The sequence below is a fragment of the Carcharodon carcharias genome, chromosome 15 (assembly GCF_017639515.1).
Source record: "Carcharodon carcharias isolate sCarCar2 chromosome 15, sCarCar2.pri, whole genome shotgun sequence".
Classification (NCBI taxonomy): Eukaryota; Metazoa; Chordata; class Chondrichthyes; order Lamniformes; family Lamnidae; genus Carcharodon; species Carcharodon carcharias.
Genome location: NC_054481.1, coordinates 27,915,723 through 27,939,221, shown reverse-complemented (window position 1 = coordinate 27,939,221; position 23,499 = coordinate 27,915,723). Strand labels below are relative to the sequence as shown.

General features: G+C 46.0%; 1 protein-coding gene across 3 annotated transcripts in view; it reads right to left on the bottom strand.

Moving 5' to 3' along the window:
• Positions 1 to 23,499, bottom strand: part of rhot2 (ras homolog family member T2) — a 44,210-nt gene that overhangs the window by 5,485 nt on the left and 15,226 nt on the right. Inside the window, exons 5-18 of one of the 3 annotated variants that reach the window (XM_041206436.1) lie at positions 23,075 to 23,128; positions 18,207 to 18,259; positions 17,646 to 17,754; positions 16,146 to 16,247; positions 13,359 to 13,457; positions 12,140 to 12,248; positions 10,691 to 10,811; positions 10,042 to 10,126; positions 9,798 to 9,943; positions 4,152 to 4,252; positions 3,266 to 3,396; positions 2,392 to 2,472; positions 1,856 to 1,978; positions 253 to 455 (exon numbers count right to left, since the gene is read on the bottom strand). In XM_041206436.1, coding sequence (XP_041062370.1) covers positions 253 to 455; positions 1,856 to 1,978; positions 2,392 to 2,472; positions 3,266 to 3,396; positions 4,152 to 4,252; positions 9,798 to 9,943; positions 10,042 to 10,126; positions 10,691 to 10,811; positions 12,140 to 12,248; positions 13,359 to 13,457; positions 16,146 to 16,247; positions 17,646 to 17,754; positions 18,207 to 18,259; positions 23,075 to 23,128 — 1,517 coding nt within the window. Of the gene's footprint in view, positions 1 to 252; positions 456 to 1,855; positions 1,979 to 2,391; positions 2,473 to 3,265; positions 3,397 to 4,151; positions 4,253 to 9,797; positions 9,944 to 10,041; positions 10,127 to 10,690; positions 10,812 to 12,139; positions 12,249 to 13,358; positions 13,458 to 16,145; positions 16,248 to 17,645; positions 17,755 to 18,206; positions 18,260 to 18,883; positions 18,918 to 19,368; positions 19,393 to 23,074; positions 23,129 to 23,499 lie in introns of those variants that run through there. The other 2 variants (XM_041206438.1, XM_041206437.1) reach the window with 2 other exon arrangements.

The following is a 23,499-nucleotide window of genomic DNA, read 5'->3' as shown; positions in this document are numbered from 1 at the left end:
TTCTCTTCACTTCTTTAAACCCAACCACATCCATCCTCTCTATTCATTCCCTCACCCTGCTCTCTGGCACAACCCAAGAACACCTCCACCCTCTCAATTCCACCTGAAACACTAATCTCCTCCCAACTCATATTACCTGCCCATCAATCTGTGCCAACTGAACCCTCCCTCAGAGGGAAACCAGGGACCACAGCACCAGGTGAACCTCACAACAATCCTCTGGCAAAACCGGGAACGTTGCAGGATACTCACGGGAATGCTGCGGCAAGCGCGAGCCGGGAGTAGATCTGTGAGTTTGTTGCTTCGTCGCTGTTGCAGCTGAAATGAAATGGGGCTGGGAGTCTGTGTTTGTAGCAGAATTCTACAGGCGTGATCCCATGTTCCTGCTTTTGTTCGGGCAAATCAGCCTTTGATGCGACAAAGATGCAAGGGATTCTGCTCTCCATGTAGTGTTCCTACAGAGACACAAACCATACAACTACTGTGGCTACAAGAGCAGGTCAGAGGCTGGGAATTCTGCAGCAAGTAACTCACCTCTTGACTCCCCAAAGCTTGTCCAGCATCTACAAGGCATATGTTAATAGTGTGATAGAATACTCTCCACTTGCCTGGATGAATGCAACTCCAACAACACTCAAGAAGCCTGACACCACCTAAGATAAAGCAGCCACCTTAAACATTCACTTAGTGGCAACAGTATGTACCATCGACAAAATACAGTGCAGCAACTCACCAAGGCTTCTTTGACAGCACTTTCCAAACCCAGGACCGCTGTTGCCTAGAAGAACAAGGGCAGCAGACACATGGGAACAGCACCACGTGCAAGCCCATCTCTGAGTCATACACAATCTTGACTTGGAACTATATCACTGTTCATTCACTGTCGCTGGGTCAAAATCCTGGAACTCCCACCTTAACAGCACTGTGGGTGTACCCACACCACATGGACAGCAGTGGTTCAAAGTGGCAGCTCATCCCACCTTCTCAAGGGCAACTAGAGATGGGTAATAAATGCTGGCCTTGCCAGCAAGAATTAATAATTTATTTTTTTTAAATAGCTGCCAGAACTTCACACTTCACTTGGGATGTGGAGTGGATGACTCTGGGTGTGGCGCTAGTTACACATACTGTTTGACTTTTCTTTCTCTTGGAAGTTAACGGAAAGAGAGATTGGAAAGGGTGTACAATGAGCAGAAGCTCCAATATCACAACCCTCTCCTGGAGCATTCATCAAAAGCCCTACTAGTGACGTCAATTATTCCTGTACGTGGGCATCTGTATAACAGTCCATCTTTCATACATCGCCAGTACAAGCAATGCACATCAATGTAACCATTTCTATTAGATATCAAGGTGGGGAGTAAAGAAAGAACTTTAATTTCTATGGCACCTTTCACAACCTCAGGACATGCCAATTTGCTTTACAGTTAATGAAGTACTATTTTTTGAAGTGTAAACACCGTTATAACATAGAAAAAGCCTTAGCCAATTTGCGCACAGCAAGCTCCCATAAACAGCAATGTAATAATGACCACATAACTGGCTTTTAGGTGCACTTTGAGGGATAAATGTTGGCCCAGGACACCAGGGAGAACTCCTCTGCTCCTCTTCAAAACAGTGTCATGAGTTCTTTTATATCTATCTGAGAGGGCTTTCAGGACCTCAGTTTAAAGTATTGAGATGCCCTGAGAGCAATAATAAAATTCAGTATAAATCCAAGGCTTTTGTTCCTCATTCCTAGGTCTGCAAAGGCCAACTTCCTGGAGTGCACAAAATACTACGGAGGCATGCAAAACTACCTCGAGCCTGTTCCAGATCCTGGTCTGTTATTTATGTCAATCAGACAGCAGCTCACCTTGTAAATACTGGCACAGTAGTTGAAGGATTTGGCATCAGTGATATCATACATCAAACAGGCAACATCACAAGCGGCACTGGAGGCTTTCAGGAACTCGGTATCAACATCCACCTCATGCAGCTAGGGCACAGAGGGGCACAAGTGAGCATATCATTATATTGCCGGATGCAGAGAGACAAACAAATAGTCAGAAACAGAGATAGAGGTGGGACAGAGACGTACATGAAGACATACACAGAGGATGAATACATATATGTACACACACATACTGGGAGAGTGCATAAACACATTCTGGGACACACAGACATGCAGGGAAAGACACATGGTGAGTACACAAAACACTGCATCAGTATACACCTCCCTCACATCATACCCAACATCAAAGTTTGAGAAAGCAGTGTACTGCAGTAATATATTAACATCTATTTAGAGTGTTTCAGTGATGCTGCTAATGGTAGTAATTGTGCTGAAATTTATTGGTGCGCTGGTACGAATCCTCCACCACCTGTTATTCTAAGGACTCAGGTACTCACTATTAAATACTTGTCCTGGTTGTTGACTTGCACAGTGTTGATTGTGAAGTCAGAGACATCTCTGCCCATCTCACTCTGCATCTGAAACAAAAGGACAAAGATCTTTAAAGAAGCATCATAACCCTGAGCTTTATTACAGTATGAACTTCCGATTTGTTTAGCATTGCAGTACGTCATATGTGTATTTACTTGTTTGTTCTTGGAATGTGGGCAACACCAGCAAGTTTGCATTTAATGCCCATTCCAGTTGCCCTGATGGACCTTCTTAAACCATTGCAATCCGTGAGGTGATGCTATTCATGATGTTAGGTAGGAAATTCCAGGATTCTGATCCAGCACTAACGAAGGAACACATGACCCATACCTTCATTTATATAGTGCCTTTAACATAGTAAAATGTTCCAAAGTATTTCACAGGGGCATGATCAAACAAAATTTGTCAGCCAGTCACACATAAGGAGATATTAGGACAGGTAATCAAAAACTTGATCAAAGGAGTAGGTTTTAAGGAGCATCTTAAATGCAGTGAGTTTAGGGAGGAATTTCAGAGTTTCCAGGAAGTTGAAGGCACAGCCGTCAATGGTGGAGCAATTAAAATTGGGAATGCACATGAGCAAAGAGCTGGAGGAGCACAGATATTTCAGAAGGTTGTAGGGCTTGAGGAGCTTACTGAGATAGGGAGAAGTGAGGCAATGGAGGATTTTGAAAACAAGGATATGAGGCAGAGGGAACAGGCAGGCTTTGGGCAAACATTCCTCAGTGGGAGCAACTCCACGTACATGAGCTAACACCGCACTCATGCCACGCAACTAAGGGAGTAAGGGGACAAGATCAACACCTGACTGATGTCCAATGGGAAGGGTACTAACCCTACCTTCAAACTCCGTCCCAGGAAGGCCTGCAAGAACGCCGTTTTCCCAGTGCCCTTTGGTCCGATTACTTTACACAGAAACACATTCCTCTGAGTCTGTCCTTTCTCCAGGTCCAGCTTCTTACTCCGAGTGACTGAAACAGTATTATTTTAAGAATAAAAGCATCAACCTTTTGGTGTGAAGACAGGTAGTGAAATACATGTGAGTAATCCAGCAACGCTAAGCTTGGGAATCAGCCATGGGCATTATACAGGAGCAGGAGGAGGCAAGGTTCCACTCCTGAAGGCATCAGTGTGACAAGAATTAGTCCCACAGGTCCTCCCAAGGGACCATTCCTCATGTAAGTCCAACAAATGCCGTTGGGCTATTCCACTATAAGGTGCATCAAAGCAGCGTCCTCACATAGAAACAGGAGGAGGTATTCTGCCCCCTGTTCCTGTTCCACTATTCAGTTAGATTGAAGCTCATCTGTACCTTGCTCCCTTTGTTCTGTAATCCTAATACCTTTACCTAACAAAATCTCAGTTTTGGAATTTTTAATTGGCTCCCCAACCTCAACAGCTTTTTTTGAGAGGTAGGGGGAATGCAGGGAGAAGGAGATCCAGTTTCCACTATCCTTTGTGTGTAGAAAGATCATTCCTCAACAACCTTGCTCTAAAATCATCTTAAACACCTCAACTCTAGGCACATTCACACATGATAACAGAGACCTCACAGAATGACAGACCTGGCTGATCTCTCTCCAGCTCAGAGGTACGGAGAGCAATTATATAGCTGTTTAAGCTCTGCTTCCGTACATCCAAAGGACCATACACCATAAACACCATCTAAAGCTGTGGTGAGCCATTCTATAGATGGTGTCAGAGTGAGCCAAGTGTTGCTCCCTACCTGTGATGGCTGCTGTCTGGGATTCTTGCTCCATGATGGTGGTGTAACCCAGGTATCCCAAATACTCTATGCAGCGATGGACATCCAGGTAGGCTGTGAACCTATCCAGGAAAAACCAAAGGGGAGTGAGCTGCTTCTCAGTTAATGCAGAGTCCAGGCCAGGTGGCAAACAATAATCATTTCAACAGGGTCTGGGTTCAGAGGCAGCTGATTTAAGTTTCTTGCAGCTCCAGAAGACTGCCAAACTTGTTGGACATTCAAGTGACCAATGTGTGAAAAATGCTGCAAAGTTTTTCCTCCAATCAAAGGCTTGTTTCTCTCTTCATTTGCTGCTGATAGGCTGGACGTGCAGCAAAGAGTGGGAAGCTAAGTTTTGAAGGTAAGTCCCAGGGCCTGTGACATCAGGCAACTGAAACTGTAGGGCTCAGGGGAGCCTCAGCATGAAGCAGCTGGAGTGGTGGGGCCCAGGGGAGCCTCAACGGAACACGAGACAGCTGGAGCGGGGCGCATTGGTGTCTGAGTGAGTCTGTGAGGGGAGGGTGAGGGGAGAGGGGGGGTGGCGAGGGTGAGGGGAGAGGGGGGGTGGCGAGGGTGAGGGGAGAGGGGGGGTGGGGAGGGCGAGGCGAGGGGAGAGGGGGGGTGGGGAGGGCGAGGGGAGAGGGGGGTGGGGAGGGCGAGGGGAGAGGGGTTGGGGAGGGCGAGGGGAGGGGGTGGGGAGGGCGAGGGGAGAGGGGTGGGGAGGGCGAGGGGAGAGGGGTGGGGAGGGAGGGGGGTGGGGAGGGGGGTGGGGAGGGTGAGGGGAGGGGGGGTGGGGAGGGCGAGGGGAGAGGTGGGTGGGGAGGGCGAGGGGAGAGGAGGGCGAGGGGCGAGGGGGGTGGGGAGGGCGAGGGGCGAGGGGGGTGGGGAGGGCGAGGGGGGTGGGGAGGGCGAGGGGCGATGGGAGAGGGGGTGGGGAGGGCGAGGGGAGGGGGGTGGGGAGGGCGAGGGGAGAGGGGGTGGGGAGAGGGCGAGGGGAGAGGGGGTGGGGAGAGGGCGAGGGGAGAGGGCGACAGAGGGCGAGGGGAGAGAGCGACAGAGGGCGAGGGGAGAGAGCGACAGAGGGCGAGGGGAGAGAGCGACAGAGGGCGAGGGGAGAGAGTGACAGAGGGCGAGGGGAGAGAGCGACAGAGGGCAAGGGGAGAGAGCAACAGAGGGCGAAGGGAGAGAGCAACAGAGAGGGCGAGGGGAGAGAGCGACAGAGAGGGCGAGGGGAGAGAGCGACAGAGGGCAAGGGGAGAGAGCAACAGAGAGGGCGAGGGGAGAGAGCGACAGAGAGGGCAAGGGGAGAGAGCAACAGAGAGGGCGAGGGGAGAGAGCGACAGAGAGGGCGAGGGGAGAGAGCGACAGAGAGGGCGAGGGGAGAGAGCGACAGAGGGCGAGGGGAGAGAGCGACAGAGGGCGAGGGGAGAGAGCGACAGAGGGCAAGGGGAGAGAGCGACAGAGGGCAAGGGGAGAGAGCGACAGAGGGCAAGGGGAGAGAGCGACAGAGGGCAAGGGAAGAGAGCGACAGAGAGGGCGAGGGGACAGCGAGTGGGGGGGAGAGAGAGAGTGGGGGGAGAGAGAGAGAGAGAGAGTGGGGGGGTGAGAGAGAGGGGGGGAGGGTGAGAGAGAGGTGGGGAGGGGGAGAGAGGGGGGGGGGAAAGAGAGAGAGCGTGTGTGAGAACGGGCTTGAGAGAGAGAGAGAGCGGGCGTGAGAGAGAGGGAGAGGGTGAAAAGAGAGAGAGAGAGTGGCGGGGAAGAGAGAGAGAGAGAGTGGGGGGGAAGAGAGAGAGAGAGAGAGAGAGTGGGGGGGAAGAGAGAGAGAGAGAGAGAGAGTGGGAAGAGAGAGAGAGAGAGTGGGAAGAGAGAGAGAGAGAGTGGGGGGGAAGAGAGAGAGAGAGAGTGGGGGGGAAGAGAGAGAGAGAGAGTGGGGGGGAAGAGAGAGAGAGAGAGTGGGGGGGAAGAGAGAGAGAGAGAGTGGGGGGAAGAGAGAGAGAGTGGGGGGAAGAGAGAGAGAGAGTGGGGGGAAGAGAGAGAGAGAGTGGGGGGAAGAGAGAGAGAGAGTGGGGGGAAGAAAGAGAGAGAGTGGGGGGAAGAGAGAGAGAGAGTGGGGGGAAGAGAGAGAGAGAGAGAGTGGGGGGAAGAGAGAGTGGGGGGAAGAGAGAGAGAGAGTGGGGGGAAGAGAGAGAGAGAGAGAGAGAGAGTGGGGGGAAGAAAGAGAGAGAGAGAGTGGGGGGAAGAAAGAGAGAGAGAGAGTGGGGGGAAGAGAGAGAGAGAGAGAGAGAGAGTGAGGGGAAGAGAGAGAGAGAGAGAGAGAGAGTGGGGGGAAGAGAGAGAGAGAGTGGGGGGAAGAGAGAGAGAGAGTGGGGGGAAGAGGGAGAGAGAGTGGGGGAAGAGAGAGAGAGTGGGGGAAGAGAGAGAGAGAGAGTGGGGGGAAGAGAGAGAGAGTGGGGGGAAGAGAGAGAGGGGGGAAAGACAGAGAAAGAGTGGGGGAGAGAGAGTGGGGGGAAGAGAGAGAGAGTGGGGGGAAGAGAGAGAGAGAGTGGGGGGAAGAGAGAGAGAGAGAGAGAGAGTGGGGGGAAGAGAGAGTGGGGGAAGAGAGAGAGAGAGAGAGTGGGGGGAAGAGAGAGAGAGAGTGGGGGCAAGAGAGAGAGGGGGGAAAGACAGAGAAAGAGTGGGGGAGAGAGTGTGAGTGGAGTGGAAGAGAGAGAGAGAGAGTGGGGGGAAGAGGGAGAGAGAGAGAGTGTGGGGGGAAGAGGGAGAGTGGGTGGGGGAAGAGAGAGAGAGAGTGGGGGGGGGAGAGAGAGAGTGGGGGGCAAGAGAGGGAGAGAGTGGGGGGGAAGAACCATAGAAAAGTTACAGCACAGGAGGCCATTCAGCCCATCTTGTCCATGCCAGGCCGAGGACGCCCAGGTACCCTTTCTAATCCCACCTTCCTGCACCCGGCCCATAGCCCTGCAGCTTACAACATTTTAGGTGCAGATCCAGGTACTTTTGAAGAGAGAGAGAAAGTGGGGTGGGAGGGAAGAGAAAGTGGGGTGGGAGGGAAGAGAAAGTGAGGTGGGAGGGAAGAGAAAGTGGGGTGGGAGGGAAGAGAAAGTGGGGTGGGAGGGAGAATGTGGGGAGAGAGAGTATGGTGAGACAGTGATCCATATAAATTCCTTGGCTGTGATGGCCTGAGGATGTGAAATACAGTATAGTGTTTATACTCCCTGCTGCCAGCTTTGCATGGAATTTACAGCACAGAAACAGGCCATTTGGCCCAACTCATCTATGTTGATGTTTATGTTCCACACAAGCCTCCTCCCACCCCTTTTGATCACATTTTCAGGGTAACCTTCAGCTTCTTTCTTCCTCATGTTTATCAAGTTCCTTGAAAGTATCTATACTAGAATGGTTACAGCACAGAAGGAGGCCATTCTGCACATTGTCTCTGTTTCAGTTCTCTGCAACAACAATTCAGCTAGTCCCACTCCTCCACCTTTTCCCTGTAGCCCTGTTAAATCTTCTCTTCAAATGATTATCCAGTTCCTTTTTGAAAACCACAATTGAATCGACCTCCACCACACACTCGAGTGCATTCCAGATCCAATCCACTTGTTGCACAAAGTTTTTCCTCCTGTTGCCTCTGGTTCTTTTGTTAATCACCACAGGATTCTTGGCCTTCTGCCGATGGAACTGGTTCTTTCCCATTTACTCTATCCAGAACTCTCATGATTTTGAACATGTCTAATAAATCTCCTCTCAACCTTTTCTTCTCCAAGAAGAGCCCCAGCTTCACCCATCTATCCACGTAACTGAAGTCTCTCATCCTCAGAACAACCATTCTTGTAAATCTTTTCTGCACTCTTTCTAAAACCATCACATCCTTCCAATTGAGGTTGAACCAGTGTTTTATGAAGATTCATAATTGCTTGTTTTTGTACTCAGCCCCTATTTATAAAACCCAGGATTCAGGTTAATTTATTAACCGCTTTCTCACCCTGTCCTGCCACCTTCAATGATTTATGCACATATACACCCAGGTCCCTCTGCTCCTGCATTTCCTTTAGAATTGTACCCTTTATTTTATGTCACCTCTCCTCATTCTTCTGAGGAAATGTATCAATTCACTCTTCTCTATGTTAAATGCCATCTGCCATGTGTCTGCCCATTCCACCAGCCTGTCGATGTCCTCTTGAAGTCTATCACTATCCTCCTCACAGTTCACAATACTTCCAAGTCTTGCATCATCTTCAAATTTTGAAATTGTGCCCTGTACACCCAGGTCTAAGTTATAAATATAAATCAAAAAAAGCAGTGGCCTCTCTATACACCATCCCCTAGTCAGAAGTAAGTAGTTTTCTGCAATTCATGTTTTAGTAGTAGGCTTGAATTAAATAATTAAATTGTTGAATAATGGTTCAAAATGCCACATGATATTGGGCACATTAGTGCCTACTGGCATTAATATTTTTCACTTAAAAAGTGTAGTTTTACTGACATTTGGGGGCTCAAATGATTAATACATAGGAAATCGATGTAATAGTAGATTTAGAAATGATATGGCCAACACATTTTCTTAGAGCTCCTACACCTCAAAATTTAAAACTACACCACTGGGTGGATATGAAGACTGAGTGGGAGGGTGGGGGATGGGGTGACTGGGTGTTGAGGCAGAGGAGGGGTTAAGGGAAAGGGAGAATGGGCGGTGGAGGAGAGGCTGACTGGGTGATGAGAGTGACTGGGTGGGGGAAGTGGTGACTGAGCTGTGAGGGTGACTGGGGAGGGGTGATGAGGTAGTAGTGGGAGGAGCCCCAACAATCCTGTCCCTTTTCATAAATAATAAAAAAAACTACATGATTACCATCAAATCCCTTTATTCCTTTTCTCCCTAGAAATGCATCCCATTGTCTCTGAAACATAACAGCACTGAAAGAAAGATTTAATATTTATACAACACCTTTTACGACTTCAAAATGCCCCAAAGTTCTTCGCAGTCAATGAAGTACTTTTAAAGTGTAGTCACTGTTATCATGTAGGAAATGTGGCAACCAATTTGTGCACAGCAAGCTTCCACAAACAGCAATGAAATGAAAGGCCAGGTAATCTGTTTTAGTGATGTTGATCGAGCGATAAATTTTGGCCAAGATACCAAGAATAACTCCCCTGCCCTTCTAAAGAATAGTGCATTGGAATCTCTTATGTCCTCGTGAGTCGGCAAACAGGGCCTTGGTTTAACATCTCATCTGGAAATTCCTTCGGTACTGCACCAAAGTGTTAGCCTTAGGTTTTGCGTTTTAGTCTCCAGGAGGCTAAAAGGCAAGGAGATTTGAACTCATGATCTTCTGATTCAGGCGAGAGTGATATGCACTGAGCTGCAGCTAAGACTGTCCACTTTGGCAGTCTCACCTGAACGAACAGCCTACCACATTACTTTCTGAGACAAAAATCACCCAACTTAAGATTTTATCTAACTTGTCTCTTCTGCTATGTGAACTCTTTAGCTCTGTCTGATTTACTTAACCTTCTGAGGCAGTCAAACACATAGGTAGTACCTCCAAGGGGATTGAGCTCTGAGAACTACCCCAATAAATGTTAAATGTTAACAGCGTTGACAAACACACACAGTTACAGACAAACACTTACGTCCAGTGACACAGATAGCCATGAAGAGTGATCCAGCCCCTCTCATCTGTGCACACTGTGTTAAAGACCTCTGGGCCCCAGGGGAAGTAGGGAAATACAGTGAATAAATTCTTCAATTCAATTGGAGACAAAACGTTATCATTATCCTGTGAGCAAGAAAATAACAAGTGAGACAGGAAGCATGCCCCAAGATCCTGCCCCTCCCTCCCACCCATGCTGCAGATCTCAAGAGAAAGCTACTTACTGCATCATACTTTTCAAAGATTTGCTGCAGGAACATGTAGGTGCAGTGATTCAACTCAGTTGTACAATTGTAAGGAACTCGCAATCTGCAAAGAAGTATGCAGCTGATGAATTACAGATTCCTGCAAACGTCCACAGCATGATCCCAACAAGCTACTATAGCAATGACCGCCATTATTGGGTTAGAGGTCAACATGTTGCATGGTTTAAATCATGTGTGTGGGGCAGGGGAGGAGATACTCTTTGTTTGCACTGGAAACAACCAGTTGTATGGTTGGTACTGATGGCTATTTTAATTTGATAGAGTTTTTAATCCAGCTTTGTTCACTAGGCCAACTTAAAAACAGTTTCTGAATTGATAGCTCTTCTACACTTTGGGCTCAGATTCATGGAATATAGAAGCAACAAACATTAAGAGCAAATTATACTGTCTCTTCAGCCCAAGTGCTCTGTGCTTCTTTGTAGAATTATTAACAGCTCCATGTGGGGATCAGATATCATCCATTAAACTTCTCAGTTGTGACATTAATTGTTCTAGTTGCCAGTCTGCCCACATCAACAACATCTGCTGGTGTGCCCAATCTGAATTGAAGACAGACACTCCCAGAAGCATGACTGTAACACTATATCCTCAGCTTACTGTTACTTACGGAGGATGAAGGTAATCATCTGTCAGCTCCAAGTTATCATCGTAGCCGAACTTTCGTAGAACGGTCCATGTGGTTTCGTGTCTTCCGCGCTGGATAAACAACATGTTCAAGAAAAGGAAACCTGGGAGGGGTTAGGATGGGGTTGGGGGTGGGGGGATGTACAGGTTTAGTTAGATGTGAGCAGTGTGTTCAAACTGCCAGCTGTGCCTATTTAAATCAGGAACCGTCACCGCCTCATTTACCAAGAATAAAACGTCACAGCTTTGCACTCTGCACGAGACATTGTAGTTCAGATACAAATTAAACAGGGCACAGAGAGGGATCCCTCAAGCTGTTCATACACAAAACAGAATCACAACTGTGCTGCTTTGAATAAGCAGTTGGGAGGAGAGAGGAGTAGGGTTGAAGTGGGAGTTGGCAGTCAGTGTGGAGAGATTGCTGTGAACTCTACATAATATCAGAAAGGCTGAGCAGGCAGGATCCTCATCAGTTAAGCTGCACAGAGTCTTCAAGATTTTTTTATGTCATAAGTTCAATGCAGCTGCATTACTTGAGGATGATGGCTACTCTAGGGCCTGTCCCAGCATTGCTGCCTTCAGAAAATATTCTATTGGTCTATTACTAACTATTACAAATAATAATAGAAATTTAATTTGAATATTGAACAAACACCCATTGAGCCTGTGCCCACCCTCTGAAAGAGCGACCCAATCAGCCTCATTCTACTGATCTTTCCCCATAACCCTGAAAATATTTCCTTTTTAAAAATAAAGCTCTCCCTACATGTTGGATCTGGGTCATACATACATTCTTAAATCAGAAGAGAATTCTCCAGGAATAGTAACTGAGATCTTACCTGCTAATCTATTCTGAGGAGTGAAGTTCCCTTTGAGTCTATGGGCAGGATTTCCCGGTCGATGAGCGGAACTAAAAGCGATGGACATGTCCCAGCTCTTGGGACAGTGTCACATGAGGGGACATGTTAGGGAAATTTTATTTTTCTATTTTTAACATTTTTTAATTTGGAGCCGATCTCCCTGAGGCAGCACTTAGCCTCAGGGAGATGAGTGCGCTCTTTCGTGCATATGCGTGAAAAAGCGCACTCTCGGCTTAGGGAATCCCCCTCCCGCACAGGGAGCACATAGCGCTTCCTGGTGGACGTCACACTGGGTGAGCCTGAATTGGCCTGCCCATGTAAAATGGCAGCATGTCCCCGATCGGGGGCGCTGATCTGAGGCAAAAGCATGCACGCGCCCGCTCCTGAACATTCCCCCCAACTGGGGGGGGAAAATTTTGCCCTATGGCTCGAATACGGTTCAGGTCCACTCTACAAGCCTCAATTCAACAGACTGAGCTTTGCAAACCTCCCCTGACCCCTTGACAGAAAGTTAACATCTAAACAAGAAATCATGTTATATCTTTGGTGCATTTGAATTGTAAACCACTTACCACTTAAAGTCAGCCCATCATCCAGGATTCCATCAGGTGTGTTTTTCCAGACCACAGTTTTAACATCTTCTAAAGCTTGTGGAGATAAGGGGTTCCTGAAACAGTATTTCTGAATGAAGAAATCAAAAAGTACGCAGTGAGGTCAAAACTGCGATGTGGATTAGCTCCTGAAATACTTGATCTCAGTTTCGGGTCTGTTTGCATTTACTGATTGAGACTCTGTTACAGTCCCTGATCCAGTGCCCATCACACCTGGTGGGGACCGCCCAATGTCCATTATATATATACTGGAGTCCGTACTCACTCTCTGGTCCAATCTCTACTGCAGCACCTGATTCCACAGTTACCAGATCTGTCTACATTACATGCATTGGGATCCACCTAATCCACATCACCCATCTCCATCCTCACACTTCAAACCACTTCAGTTACCAATCCAACTTTTGGGTACATTTCCACCCAAACAAATCCCTTATCAAACAAACTCTTTAACTTAAGTTAATAAAGTGAGTCCCTTTTTGAAGATGACCTATCAAGTGGGACTGCAGGCTAGCAAATCCCCTCTCATACAATCTTACAGCACAGAAGCTGGCCATTGGCCCATTAATTGGATTATCCAAACAGTCCCATTCCCCTGCCCTTTCCCCATAGGTTTTCAAATCAGTCTTATCCAATTAGTTTTGAAAGTTGCTACTGAATCTGCTTCCACCTGCCTTTCAGGCAGCACACAGTGTCATGAGGGTCATGAGAACTCGGAACGTCAACTTTGTTCTTCTCCGCTGATGCTGCCAGACCTGCTGAGTTTTTCCCGGTATTTGTTTTTGTTTAGGATTATTTGCTCACGTGAACGGTAAACACTAGCATAGCTTGGAAGGACCGAATGGTCTGTCTCATTATTTTAACTTCCGAGTATTCCGTGTATAAGGGGAACCTTACTGAGGTATATAAAATATTAACTGGCCCAGATAAAATCAAGACATTAAAAAGTTAAGTTATAAAAGATTAAATTATAAACAAGTATAACAAAAGATTTTTAGTCAAAGAGTGTGAGGCACAGAATAGGCCAAAAAAATCAGAATAATGATGCTCTAATGGGTGAGTTTCAGTATTGAGAAAGAAGTTTCATCGGGCTAAATGCTTTTTTTTCATCCTGACTGATATAAGCAGCACAAAGTACATTAAATTAACCAGTGCGTTGTCCATTTGAACAATTAATTACCTGAAAAAAGTTCATCTCCGTGTCATTGAGAATCCGATCATTGTCCAGGTCAGAGATGTTGAAGATCCGAGTCAGGGCTTGAACACACGAAGGTTTCAGCTAAAACACACACAGCTTCATCAGCCAGGAACAAATGAGCAATCTTACTGGGGTCAAATGCAGCATGAACCCTTAAAACAATATTTGCCAGGTAAAGGCTGGAAAGGTATTGGCCAGAGATGTGCTAAGTAATTAGACTCACACAAGTTTGATAAACAAAATCAGCAACACAGAACCCTTCACTTGGCTGTGATTCCCTTCAGATGAATCAGTGAGCTTTTCCTTCCCACTTTTAGGTGTCTTCCGGCAATTATCGCTTGGCCAACAACATGCGAGAGTGGCCTTTATTAAAAAAAAATTCTCGAAATATGGGCAACACTGGCATATCTTGCCCAAATCTAGTTACCCTGAGAAGGTGGTGGTGATGGGCTTTTTCTTGAACTATTGCATTTGACGTAGCAGTTTGATACAACCAAGATGCTGCTAGACCATTTCAGGGGGCAGTTAGGAATCAACCATGACAGTATGAGACTGGATCACACATTGGTCCAGGCCAGGTAAGGACAGCAAGTTTCCTTCCCTAAAGTGAACCAGAGTTTTTTTTAAGGCCATTGGAAGCTTCACAGCCACTTTCACCCATTAGAGGGAGGCGGTGGCATAGTGATATTGTCACTGGACTAGTATTCCAGAGACCTAAAGTAATGCTCTGGGTTCGACCTGTGAATAACTCAGGACCTGGGTTTGAACCTCATCATGGCAGATGGTGGAATTTGAATTCAATAAAAATCCAAAAATAAAAGTCTAATGGTGACCACAAAACCATTGCCGATGGTCGTAAAAACCCATCTGGTTCACTAATGCCCTTTAGGGAAGGAAATCTGCTGTCCGACATGTGACTCCACACAGACACCCACAGCAATATGGTTGACTCTTAAATGTTCTCTGAATAACGACAATTAGGGAGGGGCAATAAATGCCTAGCCACCGACACCCGCATCCCATTTACGAATAGAAAAACACAGATTTTTAATTCTATATTTTTTTACAAAAACTGAATGTGAATTCTCAAATTTGAATTCACGATCTCTGTAATGTACAAGGCTAATGGGTAGACTAGTGCTCATCATTTAAAACCAGTTTAAAAGCTGTTTAAAACCCTGTAATGGCCCAAGGGTTAACGTACCTTTGGTGAAACACAGAGACCAAATGGTCCCAAGTTCAATAAATGCAAGGACTTTTTTAAAAACTTAGAGCCACTGTGATAAATTAAGCACAAAGAACAGTTTATTTTGATAGCATCTTTTATGACCTCAGAGCATCCCAAAGTCATTCTCAGGTTGGCAGGCTCTGACGAATGGAGTCAATGCTTGGGACCCAGCTCTTCACAATCTATATCAATGATTTGGATGTGGGGACCAAATGTAATATTTCCAAGTTTGCTGATGACACAAAACTTGGTCAGAACATGAGTTGTGAGGAGGATGCAAAGAAGTTTCAAGGGGATTTAGACAGGCGAAGGTGGGCAAGAACTCCCTAGATGGAATACAATGTGGAAAAATGTGAAGTCATCCATTTTGGTTGGGAAAACAAAAATGTAGAATGTTTCTTAAATGACGAAAGATTGGGAACTGTTGATGTCCAAAGGGACCTAGGTGTCTTTGTTCATAAGTCACTGAAAGTTAACATGCAGATGCAGCAAGCAATTAGGAAGGAAAATGATTTGCTGGCCTTTATTGCAAGAAGATTTGAGTACAGGAGTAAAGGAGTCTTGCTGCAATTGTACACTGCCTTGATGAGACCGCACTAGAGTATCGTGTACAGTTTTGGTCTCCTTACCTAAGGAAGGATATACTTGCCATTGAGGGAGTGCAATGAAGGTTCACCAGACTGATCCTTGGGGTGGCAGAATTCTCTTATGAGGAGAGATTGAGGAGACTGTGTCTATATTCTAGAGTTTAGAAGAATGAGAGGTGATCTCAGCAAAGCATACAAAAGTCTTACAGGGCTCAGCAGGGTAGATGCTGGAAGGATGATTTCCCTGGCTGTGGGAGGGGTCTAGAACCGGGCCCACAGTCTCAGAATACGAGGTAGGCTATTAGGATTGAGATGAGGAGGAATTTCTTCAGAGAGTGGTGAATTTTTGGAATTCTCTACTCAAGAGAGCTGCAGAGGCTCAGTCATTATGTTCAAGATGGAGATCAATAGATTTCTACATATTAAAGACATCAAGGGATATGGAGATAGTGAGGGAAATGGCATTGAGATAGAAGATCTAGTTGAATGGTAGAAAAGGCTCAAGGGACCAAATGACCTACTCCTGCTCCTATTTCCTATGCTTGTGCGTTCCAAAGCATTTTACAGCTAATGAAACATTGTCACTGTTATAATATAGGACATGCAGCAGCCAACTTGTGTACAGCAAAGCTCCACAAACATCAATGTGATAATGATCAGATACTTTTAAGCGTTGGCTAAGTGACAAATATGGGCCAGGACACCAAGAGAACTCTTCTGCTCTTTTTTGTAGGTGCCATGGGATCTTTTACAGCCACCCGAGAGGACAGACAAAGCTTCGATTTAATACCTCATTCCAAAGATGACACCTTCAACATTTTATTGGCTTGAGGTTGCGTTTCTTAGGTGGCATGAATTATCAACCAAAGAGCCATATGGGCAGTGTACAATGGAGCTGGGCTCAAGGGCACATAGCTCCGTCGAAAGGAAAGTAACGTTACCTCGTTATGTTACCTGTTTATCTTCCGGGTTATATAGGGGTGCGGTTGGGTGCAGGACAGCCTTCTGTGCATAGAAGAACAGCTCTGAAATATTCTTCAGATTTTTAGCAGAACACTGCAAGAGACAAAGAAGCATAACATGTGAAACCGTGGTATGGGAAGGGTGAAAGAGAGAGAGGGAGGAGAGATGGGAGGCAGGCAGAGCCAGATGGACATCGTCAAGAAAGGTCAGCTTTCCCCAGCATCTTCCCCTGCTGCCCAATAAGCAGGTGCGAGTATGGCAAGCTGACTGAGGTGTGGCACATCACTGATAATCTATGAGATCAGAATTCAACATATCAGCAATTGAAAATGAGAATCTGCGTTCTAGTCCCTCATGGTGGAACAGACTGGACATGCTGGGCACTGGTTATTGGGAGTGGTTTACTGCCTTTTAATGGGCGGGGAGGGTGGATCTCAATGCACCCAAAGAGTTAAGTTCACAGCAACCTTCTGCCAAACAGCTTGCAGCCCTGTGTCTGTATTTACCAAGCAGTGAACACTAAACTGTCAGGATTGTCACAAAAACACAACCGGTTCACTCTGTTCTTTAAGAAATCTGCCATCCTTACCTGGTCTGGGCCGATATGTCATTCTAGTCCCACACCAACATGGTCGACTCTTAACTGCCCTCTGAAGTGGGTAAGCAAGTCATTCAGGTGTAAGACCATCTTGTCAGGGCAATGGAGGATGAGCAATGACTGCTGGCCTTTCTAATGGACTGCAGGAAGGATGAGCAAACTGACTATGGCACCGTGGTACAGGGAGCCATTCAAGTGGGGCGCGTGAAAAGGAATGTAGCAGTGGTGGTAGGTGACGGTACAGTTAGGGGAACAGACACTGCAGCAAAGATTGTGAGTCCTGAAAACTGTGTTGCCTGTTTGATCCCAGGGTTAAGGACATCGCCTCAGAGCTGGAGAGGATGGTGGAGTGGGAGGGGAAGGATCCAGTTGCATGGTCCACGTGGGTATCAACGACTTAAGTAGGAATAAGAAAGAGGCTCTGCTAAGGGAATATGAGCAGCTAAGTGCCAAATTAGAAAGCAGAATTATAAATGTAATCATCTTTGAATTGCTACCTGAGCTACAAGAAATTGGCATAGGGAAAATAAGCTCAGAGAGATGAATACATGGGAAATGGGTTTCAATTCATGGGGCACTGGCACCAGTACTGGGGAAAGAGGGAGCTATTCCAACGGGACAGGCTTCGCTTGAACCACAGTGGGACCAGTGTTCTGGCAAATCAAATCGAATTGAAGCCACAATCAGATAAGCCATGATCTTATTGAATGGCAGAGCAGGCTCAAGTGGCCAAATGGCCTCTTCTTGTTCCAATTTCTCATGTTCTTTTGTTTAGCAGAACCCACATCCGAGAACAAATGTTTTATAAAAAGTGTTTATATTACTAGGGCAACTGTCTAATTGACTGGAGTTGCAGTCTGTTTAATCAGAGATTTTCACAATGCATGTCTCACCTCCACACAGGTCTCAATTTCCATAAACTGGTTCATGATAGGTAGAATTGTTTCCATGGAGCTGGCTCCTTGCAGGTCTGATTTGTTACCCACCAGGATCACTGGAATTCTAGGAGAAACAAATGAGAATTCAAACAAAAGAGCTAGACTAAAAATAAATAATTGATAAAAACATGTGCCAGCAAAACATCTGGACCAGAAAGCCTCTAGTCTCTACAGCTCAGCTACTGAGATTTCAGGTTTGTCATTTTCCTAACAGATAAATCAACAGCAATACAATTATAAGGTGCCTTTAATATAGTCCCAAGGTGCTTCACAGGAGTGAAATCAGAAAAAAAACTGGACAGCAAGATCGCAATATTAGGAGGAAGAAAGAGTTGGTTTTGAGGGGGGAGGCGCGTTTAGTAGATAGAATTCCAGAATGGCACTGTACTCCCGAGGGGCAGAATGACCTGCTCCTGTTTCCATAATTACCATTATTACTTTGCAGCATTGGGGAAGCGCAGATGAAATCACCACTTCCCAGATTCTGTGCAGTCAACCCCAGAAACATGGACTTACCTGTTGCCCTTTTCAGTGCTGCCATTTACCAAAGGAATCCATTTACTCTGGATCTGGAAAACAGCAGCAAGAGAACAGTTTGACACTTCCATCTGAGTACAACTAAACCATCAGGTTGGGGAATGCTACATTAACCCCTTCAGTAATTGAGAGTACATTTAACTCATTTACCCCAGCAAATCTCAGTGCTTGTTTCACTAGTTCACTGTCTCCATTAAATCCAGACTGAACTGGATAAGTTTTATTTCACCTCTGGTGATCCAATTGGCATTTCTATCCCGTTTTCAATATTTGTTCCCCATTTTCTTACACCCTGTAGTCAATTTGGAAAGATTTATATTTTAATTGGGAAAGTGTATACAATCACAGGCTATTCATGACATTCCTGAAATATTATATGTAGTGTAGAACACAGAAACAAACCACTTTGCTCAAACTTGCTTAGAAATAGCCTGCTCACTGATGTTCAGTCTGGGTTCCTGCAGGATCACTCAGCTCCTGACCTCATTACAACCTTGGTTCAAACATGAACAAAAGAGCTGAACTCCAGAGGTGAGATGTGAGTGACTGCCCTTGACATCAAGGCAGCATTTGACTGAGTATGGCATCAAGAAGCCCTAGCAAAACTGGAGTCAATGGGAATCAGGAGGAAATCTCTCTGCGGGTTGGAATCATACCTAGCGCAAAGGAAGATGGTTGTGGTTGTTGGAGATCAATCATCTCAGCTCCAGGACATCACTGCAGGAGTTCCTCAGGGCAGTGTCCTCGGCCCAATCATCTTCAGCTGCTTCATCAATGGCCTTCCTTCCATCATAAGGGCAGAGGTGAGGAAGATCACTGATGATTGCACAATATTCAGCACCTTTCGCAACTCCTCAGATACTGAAGCAGTCCATTTACAAATGCAGCAAGAGCTGGACAATATCCAGGCTTGGGCTGATAAGTGGCAAGTAACATTCGCACCACACAAGTGTCAGGCAATGACCATCCCCAAGAGAGAACCATCGTCCCCTTGACATTCAATGCCATTACCATCGCTGAAACGCCCACTATCAACATCCTGGGGATTACCGTTGACCAGAAACTGAAACGGACTAGCCATATAAATACTATGTCTACAAGAGCAGGTCAGAGGTTAGGAATCCTGTAGCATGTAACTCACCTCCTGACTCCCCAAAACCTGTCCATCATCTACAAGGCACAAATCAGGAGTGTGATGCAATACTCTCCACTTGCCTGGATGAGTGCAGCTCCCACAACACTCAAGAAACTTGACACCGTCCAGGACAAAGCAGCCCTCTTGACTGACACCCCAGCCACAAACATTCAATCCCTCCACCACCAACGCACAGCGGCAGCAGTGCGAAACATTAACAGGGTACACTGCAGGAACTCATCAATGCTCCTTAGACAGCACCTTCCAAAGCCACGACCACTACCTTCTAGAAGGACAAGGGAAGGATTCACAGGCAACACCACCATCTGCAAGTTCCCCTCCAAGCCATACACCATCCTGACTTGGAAATATATCGCCGTGCCATTGCTGGGTCATAATCCTGGAACTCCCTTCCTAACAGCATTGTGGGTGTACCTACACCACGTGGACAGCAGCGGTTCAAGAAGGCAGCTCACCACCACCTATGGATGGGCAATAAATGCTAGCCTTGCCAGCGACACCCACATCCCACGAATGAATAAAAAAAAGTGCCAATGTTTATACTTTACATGAGCCTTCCCCCTCCCACCCCACCCCTCTTCATCTCACCCTATCAATATATCCTTCTGTTTCTTTCCCTCTCACGTGTTTATCTAGCTTTGCCCTTAAACATTAAACTCTCTTTACTTAAACACTATTTGCTTAACCACTCCCTGTGGTAGTGAGCTCCACATTCTCGCCACTCTGTGTGTAAAGGAGTTTCTGTAAAATTCCTTATTGAATTTATTAGTGACTATCGTATATTTATGACCCTTGGTTTTGGTCATGCCCACATCTCATTTACATCTAGCCAACAAAATCCCTTCATTATTTTAGAGATCTCAATCAGGTCACCCTTCAACCTTTTCTAGAGAAAGGAGCTTCAACCTGTTCAGTCTTTCCTGATAATTGTGCTTTCTCAGCTCTGGTTTCAGAATATGTTTTCACAAAATGACTCCAACCAGGGGAGAGCTTTCCCCTGATTCCCATTGATTCCCGTTTTGCTAGGGCTCCTTGATGCCACACTCGGTCAAATGCTGCCTTGATGTCAAGGGCAGTCACTCTCACATCATCTCAGAATTCAGCTCTTCTGTCCATGTTTGAACCAAGGCTGTAATGAGGTCAGGAGCTGAGTGGCCCTGGCGGAACCCAAACTAAGCATCAGTGAGCAGGTTATTGCTAAGCAAATGCCGCTTGATAGCACTGTCGATGACCACTTCCATCACTTTGCTGATGATCGAGAGAAGGCAGATGGGGCGGTAATTGGCTGGGTTGGACTTGCCCTGCTGTGTGTGTAAAGGACATATCTGGGCAATTTTCCACATTACCGGTTAGACGCTAGCACCGTAGCTGTACTGGAACAGCTTGGCTAGGGGCACGGCAAGTTCTGGAGCACAAGTCTTCAGTACTATTGGCAGAATATTGTCAGGGCCCATAGCCCAGTGGGACAGGACATACCTAGGGATGGTGATGGTGGTATAAAAACAGAAAATGCTGGAAAAAAATCAGGAGACCAGGCAGCATCTGTGAAGAGAGAAACAATGTTAACCTTTTCAGTCCGTATGCCTCTTCTTCAGACTCTTCGACTGGCCACGGATATTAGTTAACCAGGTGGGTTTTTAATGATAATCCAGATATTTATTGAATTCAAATTTCACCACCGCTGTGGTGGGATTCAAACCTGGATCTCTGATTACTAGTACAGTGACAATAGCACTACACCACCGCACTGTCTCCTTCCCTAAAAGCAAGTCTGATCTGTGCAATCAATCCAAGTCACAGCGTAAAATGCTACCGGCAGCTGCTGATTAGTCAGCCATGAATGAAAGAAGCACTTTGCTAAACTACAGTAGGCTCCACATGCTGCAAAGCTGATTCAGGATCGCCTTGAACAGGGATTTAGGGCAGTGACAATGCACAATGAAATTAAAATTCAGTCATGTTGGTCGAGCGGGACTAAAATCCTCCTGACCGCAGTATTAATCTTGTGAAAGAATCGCTTTGGGAGGAGTTTCTGTGTTGTGATGCACTGAGAGAAACTGATATGAAATTAGTCAGTCTTGTAGGTTTAGATTACAATCTAAAACAGACTTTTGGAATGGACGACCTAGATTTCACTGCACACAGGCTCCCAACATGAATTCTAAAGTTAGAAATTGAGCACGTCAGCACAATATTTCAGGCACACAAGACATGCATCTCATTTATCAGTTGCAACTCTGCGCTCACTCAGCTATGAGTGGTAGGCAACATTTAACAACTTTTCTAGCACCCAGGTAAACACAAACATACATGCACCAAGCACCAGTTTCAGAGCTCAGTTGTAACTCTCCATTCTTACGTGCACACATTTACAATACCAGGATGATGACGAGAGCTATGCTCACAGGGAACTGTGCGACCCTGCAAGGACAGAGTAACATTCTTTCCCCACTCCAGAGATTTGAGATTTCAGCAAGATGAGAATTTTTTAATTAAATAATGAGTTGTTGTGATCTGGAATGTGAAAGGATGGTGGAAACAAATTCAATAGCAACTTTCAAAAGAGAATTGAAGGATTGGTAGGGCAATGGAACTATGTGGATTTCTCTTTCAATGAGCCAACACAGGCATGATAGGTTAAATGAGCTCTTCTGAGCTTTATCATTTTGATTCTACAATAATCCAGGCCAAAACTCTCGGTGCAGCACAGAGGGAATGCTGTACTGTCAGAGATGCCGTCTTTCCATGCAACAATAAATCTCAGTGGACAGTGAAGGAGGGAGATCATCTGGCCCATCTTATCTATTCCGGTTCTTTGTTAGAGCAATCCCAAATTAATCACATTGCTCCCACTCTCTCCCCTAAACCCTTTATCAATCCCAAACCAATCCCATTGCTCCTGCTTTCTTCCGGTAGCTGTGTATCAATCCCAATTTAATCCCATTGGCTCACTCTCTTCCTGTAGCCCTGTATCAATCCCAAATTAATCCAACTGCTCTACTCTCTCCCTGTAGCCCTTTGTCAAGCCCAAACTAATATCGTAATATCACTTTCACTGTATGCCCTGTATCAATCCCAAACTGGTCCCTTATCTTCAACTCCTTCAAATATTTATCCAAGTTTCCGTTAACAGATGGTTCCCGCATCAACCACTCGCTGGGGCAAAGCATTCCAGGCTCCAACAAATCTGTGTGTAAAGTAATCTCTCCTAACCTCACTCTCAACGATAATCCCTCAATTGTGACTCTCCAACCAGAGGAAACAACCTCTCTCTATTCACTCTAAAACTTCTAGTTTAAAAAAAATTCTACTAAATCTCCTCTTCACCTCCCCTGCTCCAGTGGGAACGGTTCCAATATCGCAAACCTCTGCTCAAATTCCCCACTGCTGGTATCCTAGTGAATCAATGCTGAGTGCTTTATAAGACTTTATTAACCTTCCTATAATGGGGTGCCCAAATTGTGACCGAGCCATTACCTTGTGCAAGTTTATCCTCATTCTTTTGAACACTATTGATAAAACCCCATTTATTTTTGGTCTGGTTTATGGTTGTGTTTATTGTACAGAAGAAATTCCGATCATAGTCATTTGCTTCCTGAATGACCTCAGGTACAAGGTGACTCACTGTACTAAATTTTCCAGGAACCACTACATATTATAAAGTGTAAAGTGACACAAGGTGGTACAGTACCTTTTCGATGGTGCTTTCTTTATTTACATCATACACAACGCAAACCACATTTGCCTGAAAAGAGACAGAGGAAGAAGACATAAGCACTTGGGGTATCAGTAGTGAATGCTTTGTCATGGGTTCTGTAGCAACTCTCAGGGACTGAGGAGTAGCTCCTCTGATTCCAAAGCAGGGGAGGGGGAAGTTGGGTATGCAAAGAAAAGCCTAGGAGCTTCTGTAGAGAGTGGAGACTCCAAGAGGAGGGAGGGAAAGAGTGGAGAAAGTGAGAGAGAGGGAGAAGCAAAGTGTACCACCCACCATGCTATACAGCAGTGAGCAATCCAGACCTGACCCTCCAATTCCCAGTCTGTACTGCATTAACCGATCAGTGCCTCTGGGCTAACAATCCTGATCATCATGGGTGTTGGATATAGACAGGGTCAGTA